The sequence below is a fragment of the Watersipora subatra genome, chromosome 9 (genome assembly GCF_963576615.1).
Source record: "Watersipora subatra chromosome 9, tzWatSuba1.1, whole genome shotgun sequence".
Lineage (NCBI taxonomy): Eukaryota > Metazoa > Bryozoa > Gymnolaemata > Cheilostomatida > Watersiporidae > Watersipora > Watersipora subatra.
Window position 1 is genome coordinate 52,099,574 of NC_088716.1, and position 23,200 is coordinate 52,122,773.

Below are 23,200 nucleotides of genomic sequence, written 5' to 3' on the forward strand. Positions count from 1 at the left end.
ATATATAAAATTGTGGAAATTGGGGCAAAAATCTCACGCATTTTCATTTTTTCTTTGAGGTGATTGCGTGAGTCTCACGCCTAATGCGTGAGAGTTGGCAGGTATGCATTTATAGCAAATGTATGTCATTTGGTCTATCCTTAGAAACCTAAGCCTAATATTTGATGAATTCATCAAAAGGTTTAATGCTGGTTTTTGCTACTGTTGCTATCGAGTTCATGATATTATTGTAATAAGCTACAAAATCTCATCGTTTGGTGTTTGATTACAAAAGTATTCGGTAAACTAGCGCTGATAGCTCAAACTTTCAAACTTTAGCTTGCAAACCATCGCCGATTTTTGGAGTTGTTTACGCATACAAGCTCTAACTAACACAATGTACATAAAACGTGAATTTAATTTTTAATAAAAACTTAATAAATTATTTACATTAATTTACAACAAATTAAAAACAATTAATAACTATTTTGGTTTTAGGAAGTTAAGCCCGTTCCTACAATACCTGCGCAATTACTTTTTACGCAGCCTAGTACGTCACATTGTCAAGACTGATATCTAATGAACCTAGAGTTGCATACAAACAATGTTAGCCAATATATTTTGATTTTTGCTTAGCCAATCATGCTACATGGCGTGTTTTAGTGTACAGGTGAGATAACTAGCTTGTCCATTCATTTGTATACTTGCAATGGAAGCACTACACTACTGTACAATGTATGATTTTCGTTGTTGTAGTACGTATCCAGGGCAATGTGAAGGCGCATTACAGCCTTCCCCAACCACTACAGGAATCTTTACATCACCAATTACTAGTTTTGCATTAACTTCACAACGTTTAGTGTTGCCACCTCAAAACAGCACACGGATTTGTTATATTAACGGTGCGGTGAACAACAACATTATGGAGTCCATGACCACTCCGACCACAGATCAAATGATAGATCAAAACATGGAGCCACAAACTCGAAACAGATGCAATACATGGCCAAGGCCAGTCATCGACCCGTCCGTTCACGACTCTGAAAGCAATCACTCAGAGTCCGTAATCAAGGAAGAACCTGAAGACTTTCTGCAAACAGAACAGGATGACGATTCACAACACAACCTTTCCGGAGGACCGGATAACATATCGAATCAAATTGGACTTAACAATTGTTCAGAATTAGGCACGCAAAATGATTCAAATGCAAAAAAGCAGTCAGCAAGAAAAAATGCATGGGGTGAGTATTGCTAAATTTACACTGTTTTGACTAGATTTGATCCATGGCAGAAACTTCAAATTGTACCTATCGTAGTAAACCGAACTTCGTCTCTCAGTTTGCTCTTTAAACACACTGATTGCACTTAGCTGTTCTTTCTCCGTTTTTCTGCCCAGTCAGTTATCCACCGGGAGTTACTCCATGTATTTCTTCCACTATTTTTTGCAAATATTTTACACTGTTATTTACCAATGAACTGAAAACTAATAAAATGGATGAATTCAAGTGACCGATCAAACCGAAAGACGAAGTTCGGTATACTACAATAAGTGCAATTTGAAAGCAATTGAGGTATTAAAATGAAATTGCCAGGGCATTATTTTTCCCACTGCATGTATGTTAATAATTATTTAGTCATGTCATTATAGTCTCCCAATAAACGTTCATTGTAACACAAATTATGATGCTAGTTTTATCAACATTGTAAAAACCTGGTGATCTATTACATTGTTTCATCAATGAAAGGTTTTAGTATGAGAACAACTATGTAACAACTACAAGGTACCTTTTATGTAGTGTTCTAGTCTAATTGAAACTGGTAAAGCATTTTTATTGAGTAACCAGAGTTTTCATATCAATTGTACTTGTTTGTGGTGCAAACTAAGCTGGCTAATGGGCTAAAGTTGGCTTTAGTGATGAATTTATTTTTGTGTATGACTTTTAATTAGTTTTACAACAGTTTCTTATATGTATGTTTGTTGTTCATATCTGCCTTCCATCGTTGGCTATTGTTATTGTCAAAAGCTAAACTGATACTATGAGATTGTTTTGCTAGTATTCAGTGTTTAGTAGACGATTGCGGCGGAGATGATAATTAGAGATTTAGTGCGTATTGGTTGTAGCCAACCTCGGAAACCATTCAAGTGCTTGGGCCTCTCCCTCAACATTTGATTGAGCGGATCTCTTTGTTGGCTAGTGGTTAGCTAAGATAGATTATGGTATTTAAATCTTCCATAAATAGATATTTTCCTTCAATGGTGATTTACATTTGAACCTACAAAGGCTTGTTAACGGCTTTATCAAGCGATACGATACTTCATGCGGAGTTTTGTGTTGGTCATTTATAGCGTTGCAGTTGGGTGCTTGGATTGTCATACTCTGAATGAAATGTATACACAGCATTCTTTCAACTGATACTTGACTTATCACGTGACATTGCTGTTTGTGACACCCGCAACCTGTTTTAGGAAAACTCCTGACATATTAGATTTTAGTCATAAGTGATGTGTTTATACTCACAAATCGTCTCCTTGCATATCTTCTTGAGATAGTATATATTTCACAACCTTCAAGTGGCCAGTAAACAAGTGAGCTATAATTAGTGCCTGCCTCTTTGTGATGTCATTTGTATTGGAGCCACGCTACTATAATCTGACCTCTATCTATACGTAGATACTGCTTCAGATATTGTTCTGTGCTGCTGTCAGTCTGAAATACTGACCATATGGTGATCGCAATTGTTCCTCTTGCAATAGCATGACTGCGATCCTTTACCAGGATGTTATGGGTTGAGCATGTGTTTTGATTATACAAGATTTGGTATGTTTGATCAGCTGCCAGGTTCTACAATGAAACCACCGGAAGGGCTGATTGTGTTGTCTTTCGAAACAAGCTAGATGTTACGGTACATACTCGATGGATGTACAATCTCTCTCGTATCTTGTCTTATCAAGAAAATTGTCAACGGATCAGCTGTTTCATATTGCATGGTTTTGAAAAGCCTGTCTGACCTATATACAGTGCAGTGTTCGATTCGTTGATTTTGGCATAGATCCAAAGGAGATTTGTGTGGGGAGTTGAATGATAACAACTGGCTGGCAATGGCTGGTCAACTGGTTTCATTGTAATGCAATAATAGCAGTAGTAATAAGGATAAGTGATTCCACTTACTGACTAGGTTCGTTAACTACTCTCCAAAGAATCAGCTGAACAGCTGATTGCAATTGCCAGACCCGCTTCTATATTTTACGGTCATTGATCTAGCGTACTTACCTACCGTCATCTACTTCTCTATGCATAGTCTTGCTTTCCAGGTTGTTGTAGAAAAAGCCAGAAAAATCGGCCTCATCTCTCTAATATGTTGGACAAGTTTTTTAGTTGGCGAAGCCATTGTAGTAGTTTGTCTATAGGTTTCTTGTTTTACATTTTTCTCAGTTCTTCTAGTTGTTAATAGTGAGTTAGTAAGAAGCGATGCAAGTAGGGATTACAGAGTGGCTTTCTGATTAGCATTTAGAGTCATTAACCTGACCAACTGTACAACACAGCAGTTGATTTTAAAGATGAACGTACACAAATTTTTTGTATGTTTTATCAAAAACTATCGGTATTTTTTATCATTTGCGATTTTTTTTATGTTAGATGATATCTGATTGGCAGGGTGCTTCTAGATTAAAGTCGATAAGACAGTCCTGATAAGACTTGATCGCGATTAAAACGCTCAGGAGAAAAATACGAGCAAATGATGTCACTAGTCGTTATTGTTGTGATGGTTGATATCAGCTGTTGCGTTTAAGTTGAAGCGTTACGAACCTCTATTCTCTCGGTCTTTTTGCAATTAATAACGTCATAATTGCGCTTTTAGGTTATATGAGTGTTTTAGTTGCGATCAAGTTTTATCGATTTTAATCATAAAACATCCTGGCATTTGCATCACTTAAAACTTGAAAAACAATCGCTAATGATAAAAAATACTGATACTTTTTCATAAAACATACAAAAAATTTATGTCAGTTCATCATTAACTAGGTTTTTCTTTTGCTGACAAATTGAGTGGCTGATTGCATCTATTCTCTGGGTCTAGCGCTTTCTGCTCGCATTACATGTTCTTCAGAAATACTGCAAAGTACTGATAGAGCGTTTGCTTAGTGAAATGCTAGTGTTGTGAGGAGTATGAAGGTAGGGGTTAAGGCTTGTAGCTTGCGTTCATGCACCGGACTTGTACTACTACCTGGCTCAGTTTCAGTTGGAAGCAACTGGTATGCCTACCTATGAACAGGAATAGTTGGCAACGGCAATTTCTCATCAGCTGCTCTCTTCCCACATTTTAAACATTCCGCTAGTCATTGTCTGTTTGTTTTTCAGGCAATCTTTCATACGCTGACCTCATAACCAAAGCCATCCAGTCATCACCTGAGAAGCGTCTCACTCTTTCCCAGATATATGACTGGATGGTGCAAAATGTCAACTATTTCAGGGACAAAGGAGACAGCAACAGTTCTGCTGGCTGGAAGGTATTCCATTACATTTACTTTTTACAATGTGCTTACTCGCCGTCAACCGGCACTCGTCGTGAATTGGATGATTGTCCATCATTCATTGGTTACGGGATTGGCAGCAGCATTAATGATCAAAACTTTTTAAGAATCTCCTTGACTCCTAAAAGCTTTTTGCTTGTCACCAGGGATGATATTCCAACATGCAGTAGCGCTGACTAGATGGTGGTGTTAACTAGATGTGGTTATACTTTGACACCGAAATTAAAACTTTAATAGGGCACACAAATTAGGACGCTCGTTCCATGCACTATATTTGCATCAGCTCATAAAATGTGATAAATGATGTGGTTTGTTTAGAATGTTTAGTATTGATGATTTGGCTTAAATACCCAAGTATGTAACTACATAGTTTGTGGCGGTGTACACGCTTGAGAAGCTAGTAACTCAGCTAGTAGTTAGTAATTCCTTATATATTTCTAGTCTAGAGGGTCAAAAAGATTTTGACAAATATTCAACGTAGCCTTGTATAAAACTGACCATTTAAATAATATTAGACTATGTATTGTGTGACACAACTCCTGTAGGAGTTTTTCTCTCCTGTTGTCATCTTTTGCAATTGTTGGCAGACTTACCTGATGTTGATATCTTATTTAACTGAGCGACCTGAATGGGACAGAATTGAACCTAAACTCTGTCATCCTTGCAAATAATGAGCTTAACCTTGCTCTTGCACCACCTTGTTAATCATTTTCACCCTCTGGTCTACGCATGGCTGGTCGCAATCAATGACTAAACAGATACCATAACTACATGACCACCATTGCTACTTTGTAAGTTATACATGCCTACTCCATATCGCTTTTGTGTGATTATTCTTGTGCCTGCATATACCCTTTTGTCTCCGCAGAATTCCATAAGACACAATCTCTCTTTACACAACCGTTTCATGCGGATGCAAAATGAGGGTGCTGGCAAGTCATCATGGTGGGTGATAAACCCGGATGCAAAACCTGGCAAGGCTCCCCGTCGACCTCGAGGTGGCTCAATGGACAGCAAGTCGATGAGCATGAAGTCATCCCGCGACAGGGCGATGAAAAAAGTGAGGGAGCTAAAAAATAAGGGATTATTAGGAAAGGACGGGACGATAAGTCCAGGTGGGTGAGCTAGCTTCGGTTCCATCCATTTACTGGAATTATTCTTGCTGAGCCCTTCTCGCAGTGAAAGAAGTGAATAAACAAATTGCTATTTCAGTTTTTTATTCCCTTGCTATTTCTCTGTGACAGTCATCATGTTCGTCGTAGCAAAAAACTTTATTAGAAGTTGTCTCTCTCGATTTGCTATTCTAGCTCAATACAGTCTGCTATTCTGTGAGTCATCGTGAGATGCAGCGCTTAGCTTGCATACTAGTAGTGATCTCTGACATTGCAGTGTCTCCTGGGACTGAGTTTACTTTGTCTCCCGGGGACGGAGGCTATCGAGACCGTGCGAGCAGCTTTGCAAGTAGTATTAGCGGACGGAGATCTCCCATACATGACTCTGACTTCCTGGATCCAAAGGTTTGTAAGCATCTAACCTGAACAAATCTCCTTTCTTTTATCGCTGTTGCGGTCGACAAATCTTTGGAGTATTGGCCGCACAACTCCCCCAACCCTAACTGGTCAGTTGTATTGTCCGAGTTTTGAGTAAGATTGTTGCTACGGCAACGAGATCTTCTGTTTTACATATTTTTGAACTTTATGGGCACTGTGACTTGTTAATAACTTGACCGTTTGTCAAGTGTAATATGTTTGATCGTGTTCTTTCTCAAGTCCTTCACTTTCCTTGCAAGAAGTTCTTGCTTGTCCAGAAATAGCCCCATTAAGCTCTCATTTCTAGTTAATTCATTGTTTTTCCACCTTTATTTTTGCTCTTTAGTATTACACAATCACACACTCTTCCAGCGAGCTGATACCTAGTGTCTCTGTAATTGCATATGAGTAATGCATTGTATAATTTGTTCGTTTCACGCTTCAGTAAAACTATCTAAAATAATATCAAAGGATTGAACGAGAATAAAAAGTTATGCGTCTTTATTTAGTAACATCATGATGAACTGCTGGTTTGGATCCTGTCCTACTGACAATGGAATTCTGTCTAATTACGATGCAAAAATGCCCGGCTCTATATATAAATCTTGCGTTTGCAAATGATGATGCGCATATATTTGGCCATAGTTTTGCACCTAGTACTGTCCTCCGACTAGCTTATTCATGGCTCATGGAATGTCATCAATCACTTCGCACTCCTTGCCATCATATGACTGCCCTATAGTTGATAACCGGAACAATGTGTGGAACTAATAATATTATCTCTCACGCGCAGCTCTCCCCCTGGTCATCCGATCAGAGGTTGGACTATGACTACCAAATGGACACAGGCAGTAAGCTGAACGATGAGATAGATCTGATGGGTCTCAAGTTCCCTGATCTGCAATCGGGAGGAGGCAGTTTGCTCAACGAGCTTGAGGACATTACAGAACCGTATAGCGAAGGCTCATCCAACCTTACACCTCTCAATGTCTACTCTGGCAAGCCTTGTGAGTCCTCTAATTCTGGTTACACTCCAGTCCTCGTTGTACCGCCCTTCTCTCATTTACCATTGACAAATATTTGGTCATCTCCTGAGAAATACTGTTTGCTGACCTCTGTCTGACCTTTTTATCATTCTCCTATATCTACGTCAAAGGCTTTTGCCTAGTTTGTACAGTGACACCCTGGTAGGTGTTTATTTCCAGTCACACGTCTAGACCAACTGAGTTTGAGCGTGTCTCAACCCCAGTCGGTGTCAACATCCAGACGTTATGTAACAGAGCCAACGAGAGGCTACATCATCACTGTTTCCATGACGCGGGTTATTTGGAGTTGTGCGCATCTTGAGTTACAGTGTGATAAATGTTTCAATGGTCAATCGCATCATCGAATCCATGAGTCGGCTTTGTTAAAAAAATTATGATTTTTATGACAGAGGTCATCGCGGTGCACCCCTTCTTCGTTAAAGATGTAGTTGCGTCAAAAATGAAATTAGGACCCATAAAAGGCTAAAACATCAGCTACAATTTGATGCCATTTTTGTCTTTGTAGACCAACCCTGTCCAGAGATATATGCGTTTGAATGAGGCCCTCTGTTAAAAAGCTCACGTTCCAGCGGGTGCCAATTTCGTGACGTAACAAGCTTGTTATCTGAAACGAAACCACGAGCGATAAAAATGAGGTCGATTCGTTAGCCAATCATGCGTGCGAAATTTTTATATAGGCCGTAATAAAGGTTATCACTCGTAAAACGCGTTGTCTGTGGTCTCGAAGATTCTCATCGTTGTTTCTGATTCAACGCGTTTCAACAATTACTAAGTTATACATAGTTTTAAAATGGCTTCAAGTTCGAGCGACCGCTACTCAGAGTTTTCTGAGCAACTTTAAGTAAAATATTAGAGTAGACAGCCTATGGCCAAAGCTGACAGGCGTCAGCAGCGTTTTGCTGCAGAAGAAGACAGAATGGAGGTAAATTAACTTAGAGTCTTCTATACTTTAGTAAATGTAATATTTTTTATAGTCATAAATACATGTACTAATTAATAAAATGATAATTCTTTGCTATCTCCAATCATCGTTTCATAGCTTATCTGCCGTTTTACCTAGCTATAATATTTTTTTCGAATTTTCTTTGGTAAATTAGAGTCATGATTACAAATTATTTTCACTCGTAGGAAGTGGGTAAAATCGATTGATCATTGCAAATCTTTAATTTCCAGAACCAAAGCTTCGAATCGTTGGCTTGGCGTACTTGCGCCTTTATTAAATGTTTATTCGTTTTTAAAATTACACTCGCAATCTATTCAACACCCAATTTGGAAGCTGTCAATAGATACGCTTTAGAATGACATATCTATGAATGACATATTTATTGCATCTACTTTGTTTACATTTACTTGTTTTACTGATTACAGAATGTTTATGTCGTCCCACCAGCCGAAGAAGCTTTGTCAGTGTGGAAACTGCCATAAAGGAGAAAGCGAGAATTGAATGCGTGCTGGATGATGTTTTGTTGAGTTTGTTGCAGTAGATGAATTTGTCTTATTGTATCAGCTAATACTATGTGAGTGGCCACGACTTGATGAATATCTTTAATAAAAGCTTTATGCCGAGATGAAAATATTTTTGCTTGTAAAAATTATATAATAAAATAATATTGTTGAAGATAATGCAAAACATGATTTGCAGAATATTGTAGTGAATCGGATATGGTATATGGGTGTCCGCAGAACTGAAGAATGTGAGTTCAAATCCAGTTTGCAGCAGACTTCTCATCCTTAAAACTCTATCCCTGTCTATATTCTTTTCAAAGAGGTGGCTTGCTTATTTCATTAATTTAGTATTCGGTAAGAATACTACTAGCAATGATATACAGCAATGTATATCATTGCTACTAGCAAGAAACTAGTACGCAGGCAATATGTAATAGGCGACATAATGTGGGCGGGGCTTATGGGAGGCTGTATAGCGTAGCTGCAAAACTGCTGATACAAAGACCGCGTCCTACATAAAGTGACTTGACAGAATTACCGTAGACCGGTAGAATTGGTAGTCGGTACCCAAATGTTTAAACAACATTTGGAGAAAGTGAGTAGAACAAATTTTCAATTTTCGTTATTTGAGGCCTTTGAAACATTCATAATAATGCATCTGTAGCAGGATTTAAAATTTTATTCTAGCTAACATGAGCAAATACAAAATAAGATATATGCCAATAGAGCCGCGTAAGACTAGACTTTTATCGCAAATAGCCGATGTGAATACGAGGGATAGAGACAGGTTGCCAAACGCGTGACATCATTTTTGGCGAGGCTGGGCACGTTTTTGTGGCCTGAGCGTTTTTACGGCGATCAGATTTTTTCGGTTTTAATCTTCAAATATCTTGGCAATGCGATCGCGTAACACAACAAACAACATATCAACTGATAGAGAAAAAAAAATGCTTTCTTTTAAGATCAACTTAAATTTTGACGCAACTACATCTTTAAAGCGAAATAGGAAAGGCTGAAATGTAGATAACGCTTAAAAAAGCTCGCACCGATTTTCTTGCACACCATTTGTAAAAGCCGTTTCCATCATTCGCAAGCATGACACATTCGATAAAGATTTGCGGAGTAACAAAACTCACTAGTGGATTTTGGTCGTTTCCATCTTGTGGATTGAGATTGCATCTTGCAAACTTGCAGGTTAACCGCGGCATGTAAACAAAGTGCACATAGCTCATCTTCTACCTCTACTCACTCTATTCATTGTTTTCAATATTTAGATTCCACATACCTGCAAGGAGATCAGCCCGGAAATTATCCCCCTCCACCCTATCCGAACAGCAACCCTGATCACCCGCAGGGCTATAACAAACAGAGCAATTCGACTACAGTGAGTGTATAATTCAGCTTCCATGTTCAACAGACCAGTCTTTCACGCACTTGTTATGTTGTGGACACGTGGGTTAAGGGAGTGTATAATCGTGAGTCAAGTCTATAGACATATGCTATATTTAAAAGGTGTATTGACCCTCGACTCATGAGTTTGATTTTGAATATACAAAATTAAATACTAGGGATTACTAGGTTTCTTTTGAATGCAAGTTCTTTATGGGATGTTTAGCCTAAAGAAATATATTCAATGTAATTTTTTATAGAAATGCTATTTGACAGTTTTTTTTTATAATAGCAAAGATGTAAGTTATATATTTATAAGTAATGAACTTTGGCTGACATTTGTAATTAGGACCCGCAAGCTGCTTCCAGAGGCCACAGACGCGCCTAAACACTATAAATATAGTACATGCAACTCGGCTTTTTTTTTTATAAATATTTGAACTTTACAATTCCCATCAAAGTGAAATTTGATATCGAATATTAAAAATCCATGTAAAATATCCAAAATACATCATCCCGTAGAAGTTAAGACTTGATATCTTGTCAACGCAAGTTTTCGATCTTGTACTATAAATGAGATTATCCTTTATGCTGCGAAATGTACTCATTTGGTCTAAGTCAGCAAACTATTGCATGGCCAAAGCACATCAGTATTTAGGATTGTATCGGAATTTGTTACTCAAACGAATAACTGACAATTTATTTCTATCATGTAATTTCTACATGAAGCTGAACAGCATGCTTGCTTTAACCTACATAAACATTCCTGCTCGGATATTTCAATAATCTGTGTTTAGATGTCTTTTGTTTCTAGTTCTGTCTTCACAAAATGCTAATAAATGGTTGTCTTGCAGCCGATGTACAAGGAGGACCCAATGATGACGGGTTATGACCCAAATAATGGTAACAACAACAACCTACGGCCTCCCTTCTCCGCGCCATACCGCAACGGTGTCGGGCCTACCCAAACCTCTGGTCAACAGGCCCCAAGGCTAGGACAGACCCAGATGACTCAAGCACGGCCTACCAGGGTTAGTTAAACCTTTGTCTATGCTATTGTCCTGTGTCCATGCGGAGATACGACAATATTCATCTGTTGAATTAGATGAGTAACTTGTATCAAATTATTTGTGCGCATTTGGTGAGGGCCGATAAAATTCATATTACGAATCCAACACTACAGCTCCCGTTAGTGATATAGTTAGAAATAAGCCGAAGTGCTCGTGAGCGAAAAATATCTGGTAATAAAAACAATCGTAGTTTGTAATAGGTTAATTAACTGGCATCTGGATTTACCTCTCGTACATGAGGTTTTTGTCATACTTGATTCAAGAAGAGTAAATTGCTTTCGTGATGGTCTAGGGTGAACTCACCTTTATGTTGTATCGTCTAAACTTGGTTGCGTATACCGTAAAACCTCTAACTGAACACCATGGCGCTCTATTTTTCAACCCTTCTGCTGTAGTGGTCAATTGAAGGCAACGTTCGAATAGAGGCTGGCGGTGTATTTTTCAATTGGCTCATTAAAATTTTGAAAAGATAAATTTAGCCCTTTTTCGGGCAAAATGAATGTCGCCTACATTTTGCCCTCTTTCTGGTGGAGCAATATTACACCTTTTGGATGTAATAAATCTGCTAACTTTCTTCCAACTTGTCGAAGATCTCTTCATAAATATGCATCAAGAAACCGAAAAATTTCTCTACCAGTTGATATCTGTTGCTTGCAATTAACCTGCGATGATATTATAACCTGTGTCCTGCTTTGCAATCTGTTTGAGCTTTCAATTTTTATTCCATTCTAAATTTGAAGACAATTTTATTTTATATCTATATTTAACAATGTTGCATAAAAACTCATTGCAATCATTGATATGATTGCTACAATTTGCAGCCAAAACTAGCTTTTTATGTACAATAGAACAGGACTTACAAGCGTCGATCAGTTGTAAGATCAGATTACCACAATGATATTATCAAATAATATGATATAAATGTACACATTTATAAGTTATATAATGATAATCTATCAAATGATAATAATATATAGTCATGAACAAATGACATAAACGAACCATACTAATATAACATGCAGGAACAAAAATTAACATTTTTAAAACAAAAATATTTGCATCGTTTGCTAAGATAGCTGTGTTCTGATTGTTGCTTTCGATGGAACGTACATCTTCTACTTGTCCAATAGCTTCCACAGTTTCATCTGACCTCAACTTTTTTTGCACTGCTGCACCAGTCGATATTAGCGTCCAAACAATTTTTTGGAATAGCAAAACTTTTACGCGTTGCATTTAGCACAAATGCAACGCCTAAGTTTTGCTCGCTAAACATAACCTTCGGCCCAAAACTTGCAAACCGTTTTTTATATACGTGTACATGTACTTTGAAGTATCAAGACCGCGTTAAACAAGGAACTACTATTAGCCTGAGACACTTATTAATCATTTCTATAGTGTTGCTTTCAAAGTTTTGATGAAAAAAGCGAAAAGTTGTAGGAGTTGAACAACAAGAGAATTGATTGTTATTAAGGTGAACGATTCATTATTAATATGATTTGTGGACACTTTTCTACTGATCACTTGATGTTATGGGTTGATAAAGATCAAAGATAGTTAAAGTGGCGGTCAAATAGAGGGTGGCGCTCTATTTTTCAACCCTTCTCTCGTAGTGGCGGTCAAATAGACGTTGAGTTTAATTAAAGGTTTTACCGTATTTATGTTTTGCTTTTTGAGATGAAGTAGGAAACAAAATTTTAAAAGTACCCCCACATGAATTGGTTTTTTCTTTGCGCATTGTTTATGTAGATTTAGGCCCCTGATGATAGTGCTAAAGCTGAAAGTTCTTACTCCATCTATGTTGGCTAACAAATATCAGCGCGCTGTTAGAATTTTGACGCTTGACTGGCGGGCATCGCAGGTGTCATACGGTTTAGTACTATCTTCAAAACTTCCTTTGCTACTGGATAGTACCAAAAGAGCACAAGGCTTGATTAGCTGCCTCTTTTGTTTGCTCATTTGCTGTCGTTTAAAGTTGGCCATCAGTGATCGACCCACAGCCTTTTGTCTGGCAGAAATGAGATATATTCTTAAAATATCTTCATTTTCAAGGAGATTCTTGTCAAATTTGCATTTAATTTTGTATTGTCAAGAGCTTGCATTGAATGATTGTTTGTTGGAGTTCTTATCCTCTCTTCCCCCCTCTTGTCCTCAAGCCCTTATTAGATTTGCTCAACCAAATTGCTATCTTGATTATGTAATGGTCATATGCACGATTCCCCCAGGAACATGTGTGTGCATTTCTCACTCAAGCGCGGAAGAAGTAATTAGATGTGCTAGAAATTGCTTACTAAAGTGGTCTTGTCTTGACGAGTGATTGAATGTCCATGGTTTAGCATTGATTAACCTGATACCGTCTAATGTCCACTTCAGCTGACAGCTTATCTGTCTCTTCAGCTATTCCCGATACGCAATCGAACTAAAAACCCTCAGCCAACCGGTGGCAAACTCGCTGTTGTATGCAAAGCTTCAGTATCATCTCTTCAGTCTATCTACTCTCAGGCGCCAGCTAGTAGGATGCAAGTGGTGTGGTATCATTGACTTTAATAGTGCGTTTGTCTATTCCCTCGTGGTTCAGCATTTTAGTCGATGTTGGTCTAGATCGCCATTGATTAACTTTGGCTGTAAACTTATTATGATGATGTGTGTATCTGTACAAAGACTATATGCCCAGAAATTCATATTTTGGATGACTTTGTAGGAGCTGCCAAGCTCAATACGTGCTGCACTCGGCAGTAACCCTCCCATGACCAGGCCTAATCAAATATCAGCGTCACTCAAGGAGGCAGCGCCTATTCTTACTTCACAACTCCTTGACTACCAGACACCGCCGCAGTCTAACCTCTTCAACCCTGGTGCATCGGTGGTAAGGCAATATATATTATTATCATCTTTTTCATTTATCTATTAAACGAAACATGTTGAATGACTGTTTTTGTTTGAATTTGCACTTACTTAGAGTGGTTGAGGCAGATGAGCCTTCCCGGTCATAACTTCTCCTAAGGTACTGAGTTAGTTTAGTGTAAACTTGATCTTAGCCTTGCTTTTCCTTTTGTACTCAATAATTAATATTTATCTTAGTTACGAAAAATGGCTGGGGTGGGCAAACTAGCGGATCTCTGGCTGAGTCCTTTATTAGAAAAATGGCTGGGGTGGGCAAACTAGCAGATCTCTGGCTGAGTCCCTTATTAGAAAAATGGCTGGGGTGGGCAAACTAGCAGATCTCTGGCTGAGTCCCTTATTAGAAAAATGACACTAGCGACTAATAAATTTAAAAGACGTGTTGTAGATGACATAGCTATAATATACAGGTTACATTGTAAATCTACACACTTATTACGTGTTTTATTGTGTTCCTCTACTTTTAGTGCAGTCAGACCGCTACACCGGACATTCATTAACTCTGTGATTTGTTACGTCTGTCTTTTGTTTAATTCATTCCACCGCTTAAAAACATACTGAGGACTACTTCACGTAATTACGCAGCATTAAAATGTATTAAATATGTATATATGTGTATAATATATGTACATATATACTGGAAACGAACAGTACATTGCGAAGAGGTGGGTGTTAGAGATATGGAGATAGTTAAACTCGAAACGCGTGAACCTTCAATAATTTTCACATTTTTATTTGATAATTTATCTGTAGTTATCACCTCCAGGTTTTCCATTCCCACTTGGATTCTATTTCGACCATCTTTTTTTCCGCAACACTCGCTCTTGCTCATGATAAACGCTATATAACTTCATAAAGTTTTTAAAGAACTAATCAAGTTTTTGAAATTAAATGTATTCATTGTAAGAAAGCATTGTCTTCTTCCTTTCTTCACTGCTGCTACCAAACCGGTTTTTGTGTTTCAAGATTTTAAAACTAAAGTGGGTGAGCACTAAGCACTGTTGAATATTATTTGAACTCACAGAGGTCCTATATGCATTTAGAACTGCAAACATGTGTTTTTTTTTGCAAAAACTGCAAGTGTAGTGTGTTAGAAATAATTTTTGATGTACAGTCAATGAGTTACTCAAATTATACATTTGTTGGAAAATTTTGATCTGGATACGGTCAGAAGTAGAGGTTTGACTGTTTCCTATGGTGTCTAGAAATCCTAGTCCTCTAATCATTCTTGCGAATGACATATGGCATGCAGGCATCAACAGCACCATTTTTCATATGTGATTTTTCACCATTTTGATATGTGCCAGACAGCTGCCTTGCACCAACAGTGCGCTGGAGAATTTGACTTGTCACATGACTCACTCAGTGACATAATGCAGTCAGTAATCACTGGTATAACTGCAGGAATCGTAATTGTTAAGTTTAAACGCATTGTACATGTATTGAGTGCCTCTCGTCTGTTATGTAATACGGCAACTTGTGTGCAGGGCGGACAGTCAAACAGGCAGCAGACCAACGCTTCATTTGGTCAGTTTTCTACTAACTCTGAGCAGCAGCCACAGCAGCAAGGGTTTGTCTACAACAATTCGACACAGGGTCCTAATCAATACTTTCCCAATGATATAGACCTAGACACTATGCCTGAGCTTCTGCCGTGTGAAGTGGACGAGGTAAGCGCTTCGACTTTGCTCCCCTTCCCTATCCGTTGTCTAGTTTGCTAGTTTTAGCCACAGTCAATTTATAGACAGAAAAACTAGCATCAATTTAGAGGTTATAGCTTTTAAACTGCAAGCTGATCAATTTATCACTAAACTGCGGTTCACTGAAAATAATCACAGTTTTCATATAATCGGGGTGTATTTTAGGAATAAAAACCAATGATGCTATATACAGGTAGTAAACATTAATGGCAAGTGTCATAATTTAGTCAATTTTCTATGGAATAGCTGATAAGAAAAATATTTTCTCTTTGATTGACTGCCAATTTGGTTTTGTTAAGTCGCGATGTACCAGTTGTCAGGCCATGCCTTTACATTACTACATATCCTTGAAACCTTTTAATATGTGTCAGCACGTTGTTTGCACCAGTGATTTGGTCATTCTTGGCATTAGCCAACAGAGTTCATTACGGGACAACCGGTGGTAATAATGAATTTATGCTCTGCATATCTGTTTTTATTTAAAAATAAACCATTATTAAACCCAAAAGCCATTGATAGTGCTAAGAAATATAAAAAACTTTGAGATCACGTGATCTGTTATGGGCCATTTTACCCATCCGACTTGCAGTTTATGTTTAACTAGAAAATTTTAATAGGGGGCACCTTGTGGAAATCTGCCTCTTATCAAGTGATGCCCAATGAGGATGAAAACAGTTCATTTTACGGACTCTTTATTTTTTTTCATTACATTGTGTGGTATAAGTATTATTTCATCGTCTTCATTGCAGTGATTTTGAAATTTTAAAAACATGCATAAATACATCTGTTGGGTTTTGTATACAAGGGATATAATTTTGAGTTTTACTAAAATTGCGTTGCTACGAATATATTTTATATTAAAGCTAAAAGGTTTGTCAATGAATTCAAGTTGTTTTCTCGTTAACTCGTTGATTGCAGTCTCAGAATACTTCTATTCAGACAATTATTTTAGATTATTCAGCAGGAGTTGCAAATGGACGGAGGACAGCTTGACTTCACAGGATTTGAAAGCTATACGTCCAATCAGCAGCAGCAGGCATCCTAGTCATAGCCCTGACTTTTCAAATATCTAACCTAGGCAAATCAAATTTGGGCCTGTCTCAGGTCACTTGGTGCGTGTAATAATAATAATATTTGTAAAGCTCTTTTTCGTTATTTTCATGTTGTATACTTTTAATGATGTAAATTCTTCCTAACTAGCGACTTTAAGTTACATTATTTTATACTGTGGCCATCGCCATAACTATCCCATCACACTCAACCGCGAGTGTCACGCTTCCATAGCTAGAATGTCATAAAGAGCTGAGGCTATCGAGTGCCTCTCTTGGCTCAACTGCTCAGGTAGAAATTCTAAAAGCTTCAATCAATCCTGTAACTCTTGACACTGCATAGTTAGTTACCTAGTAGGACATCACCCTTTGGTTGTGCTTTTCTTTTTATAACATTTTTGCTAAGAGATATTTTCTCAGTTGTAATTGTACATTTCCTGGGGGCTCTTCTAGCGCTGCTGCTAATATTAATGCAGCGAAGCTAGTCCGCTTATAGAGCTACTAATATCACCTCTTGTCTCAAGGGATATTTTTGTATATACTTGATAATTATGCGATATCACTCCAGGATTAATTTGAATACCGCAAATTCAATACGCTTGTCTACGACACGGTTGAATCCAGACCAGTTCTTTTCATTGTATATAGCTAGAAAAGAGCGTATAGAATTTTTAGTGCTGATTCTAATCACTCATTCTGTATAGTACCTACCTACCATTTAACAAGACTATGTTGCCTTTTAGCTCTGGCAAGGGCTGCTAGCTGCCCTCCTCAAACTCACTACGGGTTGGTCACAAATTCAAATGCTATCTCAAATTTCCTTAGTTTGCTTTTGATATTTTCACAATGGTTGAGTAGATATTCATATATTGTGTGACATTTTTATCTTTGGTTTTGTGCGAAGAAAACCATAATTGTCCATTTTTGATTCGTGAATGTTTTTGCCTTACATTTTTAATATACCAATTCAATATCATACATTTGTTGAAATTCCTTTTCAAAAATTAAGATTGCATGTGCTTTTAATTTAAATCCACCGTTAATTTTAAACGATTCTCCATTTTCTTGTAAGGCAAAATATAATTTTGTGTGACCAATTTATTCTTAACTATTGCACTCACAAACTATTATATATATTATATTATTCTTGTAGTCTTATGTATTTTATCACAGTGAATTTGCTGAAATATTTTGCAATAAATATTGAAATGCCGAATTTTGATTGATTATGAAGATGGTATGGCGTTCAGGATATTGCCTAACTTAGGCCCGTGATAAGCTTGCATTTTGCTAATTCACCACCATCCAGGATGTAGCGCTATGTCCAACATATAAACGTTGTGGTATTCTTTGAAATCAATTTGCGATAAGATTTATGTGTAGGATGCTTATCAGGTCAATCACAAGGACCTGACTAGTACTCAGTAGGTCAGTTGAATGATTGAATGAATGTACTGATATGCGTACACATAGATCATTGCAAATGGCATTACTCTCTGAACTTCCTCATGCTGTCAATTCCAGAAGCTGTGAGACTTTCATATTGGTATCACTCAATATTTTAGCCACATGAATTAGTCTCACAGTTTGATGTAGTATCCATCTCACACCTCTGCGCCTAGTCGTGACATCAGCAAGTGGGGTTGGTGCGAATTGCGACATTCTTTTAAGTGACACTGCTGTCATTGATTTCTCTGAGTTTTAAGATGACTGACTGCGTTCTTGTTTATGCCCGCACTGACAATGGTTGTGAATTTTAAATACATATTATGCAATGCCTCGGAGGAAGCTGATGTTCCCTATGTACCGGCTTATTGACCAACTTTATTTTCGAACGATGCAATAACAATTGTACCATAGTACGCACTGGCTATAATAGAAAGAGCCATGTATTTGCGTAGTTTCCTTCTGCTGCCAAGGCACAGGAAATGGACTGTAAGGTTAATGTAGATATGGCAGTCTATAGAAATTACCAGTTAGATTTTAACCAATTCAGAGTAAAAGATCCTGTGACTGGTCAAACGTCTAAAAAAGAACATTTAGAATTATAATTTACAGGAACACCATTATAATGGCCAAACAGGCACTGCCAAAAACGCTTGTGGAAATTTGCCAAAAATGTCCGTTGTAATGGCAATTGGAAGATTGTGCAACATGATCATCGACATGCATGGCATGCAGACAAGGCTTGCTAAGTTGTGAAGCAAAATTGTCATTAATGTTATTGTCCATGATCTTGAAACCATGTCCAATAAGAAGGATAAGTTGATATAGGACTTATGTGTCTGCACCCCAACAATTTGCTAGAGTTTAAACATCTTGGCTATTAACTGCCGTGATAAAAGTGACTTGCTATGAATAGGTTATTAGCAGGGGTTACTTGGAGAGAAACTTCAGTTTGCATGTTCCAATACTAGTGAAGTTGAGCTTTACACGCTAGCACATGTTCATTAGTCCATTTGAAGGTAGACCCGTGACAAAGAGAGGTTGTTGGAAGAACGAAAAATCTCAGTTGAATGCATTTAAAATATAGAAGGTCCTTACTATAATCAAGTCACTTTATTGTTGATTTGAAGTATAAATAGGCCTACTGATAAATAGCTTGTATTGTCTTTATTCTTAAACCACACGATAAAAGGATCGTTCAAGTCAGTTCGAGAGTGTCTGAATGCAACTACTAAATTCTTGTCTTACTAGAATTCTGGTCAAATCTCACTTAAGATTTGAATCTGTACCAAATCTTAGCTTCAAATCAACTCACAGATTGTTATCTTGTCTGCAGTCAAACCACGGCTGACATTATTCAGAGTCTCAAGCCCCGGCAGCACGTGTCGATCACATGCATAATCGATACGTAGGGCAGATATTTGCTGTCTACATTTATCTGTATTATCAAACGAGGCGTCATGTAGGCAAATCGATTGATCGATGAGGGTCGGCTTCAGTCGTGTGAAGGTAGTGACATCTTTGATGGATTTTCCATTGCCATTATTGAAGTATTAAGTGTCAGCATACTTACTACTGTATATGAATCGTTAAAAAGTAGCGATAACAATAATGCTTGCTTTCCTATTTAGCTATATAGTTGTATTTTGCTCAAGAGAAAAATGCTACACACTTGTCATGAGAACAACTAAGTATAAAAATACTTTGGGTGAATGACATAAACCAAACTATAAAAAAATTGGTAGTCAATAAATTTAATTACCGTAAAAATTATTTGAAAGTGTCTATAAACAGTTCCAATTTATAGCACTGACCTCCATGTATTTGCAACCAGTAAGAATATGTTTGTCCATATATAAATATGTAATAGTTTGTGTGAAGACCTGTTGTCATCATTCAAAAGTGAATTGCAAAAGAAACCTGCTTGGGCTAGAAATTAATATAACGGAATCAACGTTATTTGTGTTGGAATCAGCCATTTCTGCCAACTACAGATATGTTGATTAATTTCTGCTGGCATAAACCAACATGTTTATTTCGACACAATGCATTCACAATGTATTGTTGATATTGTGTTGCCGAAGTTGGCTACATATTTTTTGAAGGTGTGTAGCCAGACCTTTAGTTAGTTTCCTTGATTACTAAGTTTCCATACAGCGATAGCGTAGTGATACACCCCAATATGGCAATGTCATCGTTGAAACAGTCGTGTCACTTTCATTTTGTCTTGATTCAGGGTCGCTGTTTAAAAGTGAAACAACCATGTAATGCGCTATCTTTGTGCCATGGAACCAGCCTTATCGACCAATGCCGTCACATATGTGCGCGCATGGAGGTCTGGCTTGAATAACGCCATAAGAAGTAGCAATTTTTATTCTGATTATCTATGGTTTGTTTTGTCCTCTAAAAATTACAATGTCGACATAAAGCATCGCACAATCATCGCTCTACTATGGCACCCTGTTATATGAAAATATGATTGCTTGTCGGCCCAGGGTAGCCCTTCAGGACTGGCACACCCAGGCGTCATTACAATCGCTGTTTGAAAACTTAGTATATGATTTAATGTGGCTGGGTAGGAATCCTAAAATACCTCACTGTACTAAATGTAACAATGGCTAGTAAGACTTGCCTGAGCATGGACGCAACAATCTTAGCATTTATATCAACTTTTAAAAGATTATATTTTCATAGAATACACAGCGTCATATTTATTAGGCTTCATGGTATTGTTCGTACACAGGGTATTCTTATACCAAGTTAGTTATCCGCCATCAACGCTGGCACATCAGACAGACCTTTTGCGTCCGGCTATGTTGTTGGCTTCATTGTTGTAAAAGATAAAAAAGCTGATTCGTGGTCGAACTGATCCTCACATGAACTCACAAGTCTCAAACCTTCACTCTACCATATTTAGGACATTTGCTAGATAGCAATTCCCATTCTGGTTGGTGCCTGAGGTAAAACTGTGATGTATGTTATCAGTGATGTTTCAAAGGAAGACATTTCATTAATGTTCTTGTTCATACCAGAAAATCGCACACTGTTCATGATGAAAATTGAAAATATGTCTGTGGTGAGTCGTGACACAAAACCTTGCGACTCCGCAGTAAGCTTAGACATAAGGAGATGTGAGCTTGTGATGAGTTGTGATATGAGACCATATGAGTCTGTGATGAGTTTTGACATGAGACCATGTGAGTCGGTAATGAGCTTTGACATCTCGCCCGTGCGAGTCAGTAATGAGGTTTGACATGAGGCCATGTGAATCAGAAGTGAGGTAGGAAATGAGACCATGCGAGTCAGTGGTGCGTTTCGCCATGAGACTTTGTGAGTCAGTAATAAGCCTAAACATGAGACCATGGGAGTCGGTAGCGAGCGTTGACATGAGATTGTGTGAGTCAGTAACGAAGTTTGACATGAGACTTTGTGAGTCAGTGGTGAGTTTTGGCGTGAGATTCTATGAGTCAGGTCAACCAGCAAAGATGGACATATCAGTTGAACTTACAACTTACTGAACTCTATTAAAACAATGCAAGCTTTCAGCTACATGTACATCATGGCTACAGCTTATCATCAATTGGTATTAGAAGCAATAGAACTTTACCTACCTTTTTAACAATATCTAATATATCAGATACATCAGACATGCACATAATGCTGCCCCAATTCCATTAACAACTTCCAACAAGTAACTATGTAAATCAACATTGTCGTAAGCAAGAAGTAGATTTTTCAAGATTCTGGCAATTTATAAAATTTGTCTAGTTTGGAGCTACGTGTACAATTCAAGGGTGAAAAACTTCCTAACACAATGTAAGTTATTTTTGTTATTTGTTACATAACAGTAATTGTAAAGAGATGTAAAACCCTAAAGTAAAATTATTAAAGTTGGTTTTAAGGCCATCAAACTTAACTGCTGTTCGATACATGTACATGTATGTATCATATCCATCCTGACAGGAAGCTCCAGGATTCAGCGACGACTGAGCTGGCATTGATAGCTTATTCTGACCGGCTCTACAAGTTTTTGAACTGACATCTCCGAGAACTCTGTTTTGCCAATTACTTTTGGGATGATTAGTTAAAAGAAATGTTTGTCAAATCAACCTTTTAAATACATTTGCTGCATTCGCTAACTTTCAGGTATCAGATTGTCAGACAAAGAGGTAAAAATCCCTCAGTTATTCTGTTACACAGTTTACTGCCATTTCAAGAATGTCACTAGTCTTAAACTGACAGTGTAGATCATCTGTGTCAACGCAAGATATTTTTAAATTAAAATATTTACTAACATGTCAATCTGCAGCAGAGCATGTCATTTAGCAGTGCATTGCAACCAATTTAGCCGAGTCACAATATACAAAAGCTAATGCAAGTTCATCTTGGGCAACTATTCTTGTGATGTAGACTTATTTTAAATTTACCGTAATTCAGAAGCAAGGCAACTTTGAGAAATTGCTATCATAGCTATGTTGGATAGCTCAGTATGAAGCACCGAGTGACCTGAATGACAAATACAACTGTGTTATTATCCGAAACAGCATCATATTACTATGGATCACACGTTTGACAATTTTTTCGGTTTGTTTATGAAATCAAAATCTTATTGTAGGACAGCAAAAACAAAAATAAATTTTTTTTCGAGTTTTTGAGATTACCAACTGCATCCTGAAATGTAGTGTCTTCTTTTTTTATAAAAGATAAAACGGTATTTATGACATTTTCCCTGTAAGTAGGCTATAAAGAGCCAAGCATAGTCTAAAGAAGGCACCAACAACAGCATTGCAATATAAAACGCCTGACATCTGCTTGAAATATGTAAAGACAAACTGAGAAGTGTTCTAGAAGAGCTCGAATCGCTGTAGTAAGAGCAGAGCTGCCAACCCAAGAGTGGGGCAATGCGTGAGATTTGGTTTTGGGGCAATTGATTTATCAATGATAGTATATGTAAAATTGTGGAAATTGGGGGAAAAATCTCACGCATTTCTCACACATGTTCATTTTTTCTTTGGGGTGATTGCGTGAGTCTCACGCCCAATGCGTGAGAGTTGGCAGGTATGAGTAAGAGCAACAAAGCATATGCGAGGCATGAAGAGCATAACTATTTTAAC

At 37.7% G+C, this 23,200-nt stretch overlaps 2 protein-coding genes across 3 annotated transcripts in view; one reads left to right on the forward strand and one right to left on the reverse strand.

Moving 5' to 3' along the window:
• Positions 1-23,200, reverse strand: part of LOC137403636 (charged multivesicular body protein 1B2-like) — a 233,842-nt gene that overhangs the window by 70,206 nt on the left and 140,436 nt on the right. The gene's annotated exons all lie outside the window — the stretch shown is intronic.
• Positions 522-17,862, forward strand: LOC137403675 (forkhead box protein O-like). 2 transcript variants are annotated; one of them, XR_010979606.1, is made up of 12 exons: positions 522-649; positions 736-1,220; positions 4,341-4,489; positions 5,382-5,628; positions 5,903-6,030; positions 6,836-7,049; positions 9,809-9,918; positions 10,778-10,954; positions 13,692-13,856; positions 15,379-15,561; positions 16,544-16,703; positions 17,384-17,862. XR_010979606.1 is itself a non-coding variant. In XM_068089674.1 (11 exons), the coding sequence occupies exons 2-11, from the start codon at positions 902-904 to the stop codon at positions 16,634-16,636; spliced, it is 1,785 nt and encodes a 594-aa protein (XP_067945775.1). In that variant the 5' UTR covers positions 522-649; positions 736-901; the 3' UTR covers positions 16,637-17,862. The 2 variants fall into 2 exon arrangements, 1 of the variants encoding a protein (XP_067945775.1); XM_068089674.1 differs by having other exon boundaries at positions 16,544-17,862.